General features: G+C 36.4%; 1 protein-coding gene across 1 annotated transcript; it reads left to right on the top strand.

The window, feature by feature from the left end:
• Positions 1 to 1,250: 1,250 nt before the first annotated feature.
• On the top strand, positions 1,251 to 7,079 carry AMER3 (APC membrane recruitment protein 3). Its single transcript, XM_025173856.2, has 2 exons — positions 1,251 to 1,354; positions 4,135 to 7,079. The coding sequence occupies exon 2, from the start codon at positions 4,146 to 4,148 to the stop codon at positions 7,077 to 7,079; it is 2,934 nt and encodes a 977-aa protein (XP_025029624.1). The 5' UTR covers positions 1,251 to 1,354; positions 4,135 to 4,145.
• Positions 7,080 to 8,963: the final 1,884 nt, after the last annotated feature.

Raw genomic sequence — 8,963 nt, 5'->3', positions numbered from 1 at the left:
GTCTGGCTATTTAATTAGAAAGATATTTTGCCTCGATAGGAGACTACTGTAATGTGCTTTACCTGGGTCAATTTCTGAAGTAAATTGGTGCAAAATGTAGACAAGAATTAGGGCTATCTTTCTGGTTCCAGTTCAGAGCACCAAGTTGGGACTGCTCTGTATAAAGAATAATATCCCCCACTCATATAATCCCGCTCATACATTTAATTTATGCTAAGTATCTTTTATGAGTTCCTGATATTAAGAAACATTAGGCTGTTGTGTCCAGCAGATTAGCTTCTCAGAGCTGGCCTCAAAACTCTGTAAATCCTTCCTATTCAGACATGTCTGGCCTCTGAGCAAGAGACACTGTATTTAAATGTGCTTTCAGCTAGATTTATAAATGGCTTCTGTGATCAAAACACTTTTGCTAATACAAGTTGGAAAATCACTGTAATTAATATTAGAAAGAATTATAAAAACTTACATTAATGGTACTTGACTACCTGTGAACTGAGCAACATTTATGCAGATACAGATTCTGTATCAGGAAACAGTTTCGTGCGTATTTTAACTATATCCTTAAATTTCTGATAATACTTTAGGTTTTTTAGAGCCATTTGTTTCAGATTAATGACAATTAATTTGAATCTTGTTAAAATAGCAAGCATGTGGGTATTTAAATATGGAAAACTTATGTCTACTTCCTCTCTTAAAGTTTCAGAATTCACCAAAGTGACCAAATGTTATTGATAGTTGCATGCAATTTAGTGCTTATCATGTTTGATATTAGATTTCTTGTACTATATGTGCTGTTTGTATAAACATAGCAATTTTTTTTTAAAAAAAATCCTAGTCAGCAGATTTAATCACATCTTAAAAAGGGACATAATTAGCAACCAGCTATTATCCTTAATACACATAGGTTAATGATATATGTTGAAAAAACCCAATTCATTAGTTGTCTTTGAAAACAAGTCTTACAAACACAATGTGTAAGTGTGTGTGTGTGTGTAATTTTCAGAGAACAACAATATATTTTAGAAAAGCAGTCAGTGTTTAAAAGTAATCAGTTACTACGCAGATGGCTTGTAGAAACCTCACTGTTCTAAAATTGGCTACATGTGAAAACTTGAAATCCATGCAGCGAATGACATCTAATACCTGGAGAGACTGAAAGACTGGTGAAAAGAAGGAAGAAGAGGAGAGAGGGAGGGAAAAAAGAGAGAGGAGGGAGGAGCAAATCCCAGTAAAGAGAAGAAATCAGCTCTTACGAGTCTTGAATATATTTCATGAGCTTCTGTATAAAGACACAACAGCCTCAGTGAAAAAGATGTAGTAGTAAGGATTTCTGCAGCTGGCACAATACGACATGGTGAGTGTGATCTTTTGTTGCCTTGGTGGGTTGCTACATTTTGGTGCAAGGGTGTGGTGTATTTATTTTTCTTTGTCACTGCCAGTGTATAGGATTATTTTGAATTAATTGCTTGCCACAGTTCCCTTTTCATTCATATATATATATATATATATATATATATATATATATATATATATGAATGATTGATATTCCAAATTGATACACACACACACACACACACACACATGTTCTTTGTGTAGAAACTGAACAGCAAGGTGATGAGATCTGGCAGGATAAGAGCTCTGTGTCTTTGTACAACAGACTGTTAAATGTAACCAGTAATGAAATGCTGATTTCCTCTCAGGTAAATGCAAACAAGTATTTTTTTTTTCTTTTGTGGCATGGGGGTGGGGGGAGGCTTTTCCCACTGGAAACAAGCTAGTGACTGGATGGTATATTATGCTGGATGCCATGCAAGTGTTCCATAAGGTGTGAAGGAAAACAAGAACAGCACATCTCTCAGCTTTAGACATGGGGGAGAAGCGGCAGAGACCTTTATAAATAATTGGTGCAGAATTTTCACACGAGAGCCATCTCGATGTGAAGCCAATTAATCCCTCCCCCACATTCCAGTGTACAATTCCCTTCCAATTGGCCATTTTCACAATTGCAGCAAAAGAGTAATTTACTGCAACTCTTCTTTAGATGCCTGGTCAGGTAACCAGACAAGGCACTATCCATTGTGCTGATCATCTAGAAATAGTGCTATGCACATAAGGAGAGAAAAGAGGAAAACAGGAACATAGATACTGCTGTTACGTATGTTCATTTGCAAAGAGAAAACTGAAGATGTAATAACAAAGGCTTTTTTCAAACTAAATAACCACGTTCATTTAACTAAACAGTTGTTTATATCTTTATTCCTAAAAAGATTAATATTATACAAATATGAAAGGTTAACCGTTTAAAGGATTGTATTTTTAACAGATATACTGTAATAGTCTTGGAAATTATCCAAAGGAGATTCAAATGTTTTGATCTATCTGTGAGAAAAATCAGGGGCTGTCCTACAGCATTTGAAATGAAAATGCTGCTTTACCAAAGAGAGGAAAATGATAAAAGGACCAATGAAATTAAAAGGAACTTATGCTTCAGGAAAGAGGTTTGTTTTTAAATGCGTGGGAAGTTGTATTGCTTACATTTGTTTAGTAAACATGCACACACATAACCAGATATACGTGTGTGTATGTTTACTAAACTACATTATTTTCTGATATGATTCTTTTGTATCAAACTGGGAACTCAGCAGCTATTATTAGAGCACTTAATTTAAACAGTAGGAAGATCAGCAGTTATTTAAAGCATCTTTTCTTCTATTCTAAAGAGATAACACTGGAATATGTTTCCAAATTGATCATGATACTTAAATGTGGTTATACTGAAAAGTGGAAATATTGTTGTTCCAAAAATGATGCACAAAAGATTAAATTTTATATATATATATATATATATATATATATATATATATATATATGAAGCATTCATGAGCTAGTTCAATATATTTGGTCAACAGTTGTTCCATAAGTTGCATATAAGTTACATAATTTATCTGACTGTCTGAAACAGGTAAACTCTAGGCAGCTTACAAAGTTTACATACTCAAAAATGGGTACAAAATTAGAGCAAAATGATTGAAAAAATTAAGAATGCAAAGCTAAGAAATTATAGAACTTTAAAATGTGACATCACTAAGTATAAAGTATCTCTAAGGGCCACCTAGAAGAGCCAAGAAGGGGGCATCCATGCTTCAGGGAACTAGCTATTCCAGAGGAGGGGAGCTGCTACAGGGAATACTATATTGAATTGTAGTATGTATTAAGCTTACAATAAGTAACAATCACAAGTCTTCATTTGTTTCATTGAAATCAGTAGGAGTGATTGGAATCACAATCGCAAACTCACAATTAAAGTCCTATTGATTTCAAAGGGAATTAACTAAGCATAAGTCAGTTTGAGTCCAATCCTTACTTTTAGACTAACATATTATGAAATAGGATGAAAAATGTGCATTAGTCAGTGTTTCCAAAAATGAAATAATATTCATAAGTAATAGCCAATGCACATTAGGCAGTACATGGGCCTAATACTCTAAAAAAAGCTAGTCTCAGAACAGTGCTATTCACAAGAACATACAGTATTTCAGTTAGAGAAGCAATCTGTTCTTGAGAAAGTCATGCTGGAGTAGAAAGGATTTTGGATTATCAGTGGGTGGTTGATATGAACTTTTAAAAATGAAGCATTTAAGAATTTAGTGACCTGACAACCTTTGTTGAGTCTAGCTATGGTGCACTGATGGAAATATCTTGCACAAAAAAGCTAAGGCTGTTCTATAAAGCAACATTGTAATCTTACAATCACAATTTTTAAAGTGTGTAGTAAATGTATCAGCAGAGGCAAGAGAGTTAGGAGAGACACCAATTCCTTCTCGATCCTGCCAAGTCACTATGAATATCTGAATGGGATTTGGAAATAATGTATGAACAATTGTTCTTCAGTAATACAGATTCCTAAACACTTGACATATTAGATGTGAGGTCAAAGGAAAGGACATGTTTTATTTTACTTAGTTCTACTTGAGAAATTTCAGTATTTTGTTTGTTTACTTAAACAGGTTTGTTTTTATAAATCTGAAACTCCCATTGTAGATAAAATATCTCAGATAATTAATGTTACTATATCTCCCTGAGATGTACTGTGGTAGATACCCTTTAAGTTTTATTCTATGTTTCTGATTGTAGGGCCAGCTGTGATGGAGTTCAAAAGAGGAAAAACTTTCATAAAATCTAGCATGCATCTGACCCATGAGAAACTACCTTTAGTGCACATAAATCCTAGAGAAAAGGATAATATCCAAACAGACATCAAAGAGAAAAGCCAGCCTGATGTTGAAATCCAAAAAGCAAATTTCTCTGCGGATAAAAATGGTAGTGTTTCCAACAGAGTAGCAAAAATTGGCTCTAGTGAGAGTATACTATTGCTACCCCAATCTTTCTACAAGCCTGTTAGGAAAAGCAAAACCCATGACTGTGTTCTAGGAGGGATAGACAAAATTGAGCAATGCAGTTACAACAATGAAAATTCTGAAGAGGAAGTTATAGCTCCTGAAAGAAGTAAAGGGAGACTCCCCAACAGTGCCAGCTTTTCTGGGCTTGGAAACAACACCCAACGTTCTAGTGGCAAGAAAGAATCTGTGGTCAACTCAAGCCATTTCTTGAACAGCCCACAACAGATGATTGATTACCGCAACTTTGTACCCCAAATGCCCTTTGTGCCAGCTGTTGCCAAAAGTATCCCTAGGAAGAGGATTTCCCTGAAGCGGTCCAAAAAAGGATTCCGAGATATCTTTCATATTAAAAAAAACAAGCCAGAGAATATTGCCTTGTTGTCAGAAAAGCAAAAAAGGGCATTTCCAGGCTACAAGTCAGAATTGGCAGGAAGGTTTGGTAAATATTTATTCAAAGGTGGTGAAACCTTTTCTACTGATTGCTTGGCACAAGACACATCTGATGGGGAGCTTCAGTCTGAGTCTTCATATGAATATTCCAGTGCTTTGTGTGAAGATGTTGCTTCCCTGAAAAGTTTTGATTCCCTCACTGGATGTGGAGAGATCTTTGCAGACGGAAGTTCTGCTCATATGGAATTGGAGGTTAGCAAAGAAATTTTGTTCAGACAATCTCACCAAAAAGAGAATCCTGCCATGGGTTCCTTTCAAGGTGGAGTAGAGCAGCTTGCTTCCCCAGCCCAAAATGAAGCAGCTGATTTTTCAAAACTTTGGGACAACATCAACAAATCTGTGCAATTGCACCAGAAGACACTGTTTGATAGGAGGCTGCTGAGAATACCTAGCAGTGAGCTAGAAAAAGCAAAGAATGAGGCCAGAGCCTCAGTGACTGACTTGCTTTCTTCCCCTGACTCTTCCAAAGAGAGTTCCATAGATACAGGGACCCCAAAGAGTGACAACCAGGAATCTATGTCCACCAGTGATGAAGGATATTACGATTCATTTACCCCTGGACAAGATGATGAAATAAGGGAGGATCAATCCCCTGGAACACCAACTCAGTTTCCAAGAGACAGTTACAGTGGAGATGCCCTATATGAATTATTCTATGATCCCAATGAAGATCAAATCAGTCCAGTTCTAGATGATGATTTATGCATGTCTGAAAGCATTTCGGAAAAAGCAGTTGACATACCTTTGTCAATTTACAGCTTTCATGTAGGGTCAGAAGAAAATATGGCTTCCCAGCCGACCATTGATATAATCAGTCAGGGATTCCTTCACAGCACGTGGAAGGGCAAAGAATGCTTGCTTAAGCTATGTGATACTGAGCTTTCCCTGACCATGGGGATTATCAATTGGCTGCGAAAAAAACCAGGACTATTTTTCCCCCAAGAGTTTCCTAACAATCCTCAGACACAGATGACAAAAGATGGTGAGCCAGTGTCTCAGTGCACCCCAGCTTTTAAGGAAAATCAAAGTAATCCAGGTGCATCTTCAGTTGATAACAAAAATGGAATCCAGACATGTTCAGTAGAAAGAACTGAACATGATCAAAATGATATCTGTTCATGCAGCTCACTAGAAAGAGAAGAAAATGTGAATGCCATGTCTGGGCTCATTGCAGATAATGTCATACCAGGTGACAGACAGAAAGTAGGAGACAGTTGGGATGATCTATTGGTAAATTCATCTGAAATTAAGGTGTCTCTCTCAGAAGAATGTACAGATATTAGCACTGAATCTCTGTCACTAGAAGTCTCAAACGAAGATTCAGTTTGCCACATTGTTATGGATAATCATGATGCAGAATCATGTTCTTCTTACATGACTGCAGCAACTTCTCCAGATTCTCTAGAACCTGAAGATGACAGTGAATCAAAGACTCAGTCCTGGTCTGTTGAATGTAAGGATCCAACAGAGCCATTGAACCTCTGTCAGTCCCAAGGTCCCATCAGTGAGACTCCAAAGGAGAATAATACTAACATAATGCAGCTTTTAGAACATTGTGTTACTCAGGTTGCTTCTTTAAAGATCACTTATGATTCTGAAAACAAACATTTCAAAGATAAAGGGACTAGAAATGAAGTGAGCCATGATACAGCTACAATAACTCAATTTAAAAAACAACCTCAGCTACAAAATGAACATAGTTACATAGCTCCAAGGCCAAAATATGCTCTTGGCCATCATTCAAACCAATATAACGTTCAAACAACAATTGATGCTAAGGCTTCATATTTTATGAATCAGAAAGAAAATATCATTTGTTGTGAAGATGAGAAAAACTTAAGAATCTTGGATTGTGTGGGCCAAATTGCAAAAAATAAACTAATGTTTGAATATGCTCAGCTGAATAGTCAAGCCTTGTCTTATATAAAAGATTTCAGAGTTGAACTTAATACTCAGAACTCTTCTGCAATGTCAGACATTTGCAAACCCACATTTTTACCATTCTTCAGTTCCATTTGCTCAGATTCAGCCAATGGGTTTTCACAATCTTTCTGCAAAAGGTACAGTTCATTGGGAAAGCATTCATACAATCAAGGGATTATACAACCTGATATGTCCTTTTATGGCTGTTCAAAATTACACTGTAAAGTACTACCAAAGGTTGCTTCCCTTTCACTTTCAAAGGATGATGTCAAAGAGAGGGCAAAAATGGAAAAAAACCAGAAGTAACTGGCTAAAATAAGGTGAGTTCTTGAAGTAAAATCAATGTTGCCTTGAATAAAAAAAATGCAAGAATATTTCCTTCCCATTAATCTTGGGTAGCCAAACATTTGGAGGGATTTTATTATTATGATGCCTTTATTCTTTACTCATTATTCTGAAGCTTCATGCCCCTTTTCCAATTACTTTTGATTAAAATGAGATGGAGAAATAGACCTCAGGAAACAGATTTGTAAGTTTATTCACAAAAACAAGCAATCTATAATCTAGATGTTTCTTGCCCTCACATTAGATATTTATGGCATATAAGAAAAACCCATTCTTTTGTAATTTTTTGATTACTCATGTGGAAATTATTTATGGTGGCCCAGTCATGGAATATATAAATCAGAGGTAATCTTAGTTTCAACATTGTTTATAGGAATATGATTGATGCATGCAATTATATTTCTATAAACATTGTTGAAACTAAGATTGTATTACACACACACACACACACACACACACACACACATATATATACAAGTTCTCACATTTTTTAACTAGTTCCCATTTAGTTGGATTAAAGTTAAATTGCTTTTTGAAATTTCTTTTAAAGAAGAAGAGAATTTTGGTTTAATTCACATGGGTAAAATGATATCCTAACTTTATTTACATAAACATTTCTCCAAGTGTGCAGTCTCTCTGGCTTCCCATACTTTAATATCCCTAGTTCAAAACATCATTATCGATGTCTACAATGAAATGTGCGTTCTCTATAATTCAATGTTCACTCATTATTTCACAGAAAATATATTTTTTGTGAAGAACTGTGGGAAAATGCGATTGCTGTTGCTCATATTTGTGATTGTAATTGTTAATTATTCAATCATGCATGCAGGGACACATGTAACAAGTGTGCATATTATGACCCGACTGAGAATGTGAGTTCAGGTCAGGTCTGCCTCATGACTCGCTACATCAGAGATACACAATCCCTGCAAAGGTTTGGTTCTCAGTTTCATATGGCCTGATTTGGTGTCAACACAATTTAGTGGCAATGTTTTCTGGGACCTCTAAAGGGTGAAAAAAGCATTTGGAACCTACAGGGCAGACACCGGGTATGTGGAAGAGCTTTCTTCTGCTAGAAACATGCCTTATATCAATATAAATATGCCTTAGGTCAGTATTAGCCAGGCAGGTGCTAAAGGGGGCAGGTTGGAGAAAGAAAGCCATTCCCATCTGTCTTTCTGCTGTATACCACTCACTGGCATATTCTCTGCCCTCCTGCCTCACTTCATCTCTGCTCACCTCCCATAGGAATAGGAGAAGGAAGGAGGGACCAACCTGTGGGTTGCCACTGCCATCTCCTCTGACAATTTCATCTATTTGGAGGAAAGTGGGCAGTACCAAGTATGTACCAGAAATGGAAGGGGAAAAGGCTATGGGAGCAGGTTGCTTCCTGCTCGCTACCATACTATGCTTACAGCAAAAGACTTCTAGATTTTTGCAGATGTTGATGAGAAGGAGAAGAGTACAGGGACCAGTTTTGAGCAGCTGGTGTTTCCCTCCTTATTTCTTTTATAACATTGGGATCAGAGGGAGGGAAGGAGAAGGGGGGGCGTGGCTTGTGGTGGCCAATTGAGGATTCTTTCTTTGGCTGTTTCCTTGTTCCTGCCTCCTGAATATGAATACCAGGATATCAAGGAGCATGCTCACAGATCAACTAGCTGGCAACTTTCATAGAAGAGTAGGGAAAAAGCTATTTTGATAGGTGGGAAGAGTATTAATTTTAGAAATATGAATGTTTTATTTCACAAGTGACAATGGGAAATACATTTGTTTTACAGAAAAATCAATTTCCAATACAGATGGAAGAAAATAAAAATTTGAACTAAATCATTTTTAATTTAA

The sequence above is a fragment of the Python bivittatus genome, unplaced genomic scaffold (assembly GCF_059951505.1).
Source record: "Python bivittatus isolate LINGU-HERP-01145 unplaced genomic scaffold, Pbiv_v1 ctg000980_np1212, whole genome shotgun sequence".
NCBI lineage: Eukaryota > Metazoa > Chordata > Lepidosauria > Squamata > Pythonidae > Python > Python bivittatus.
Note: the sequence above shows the minus strand (reverse complement) of the source record. Positions and strands in the feature narration are given on the sequence as shown.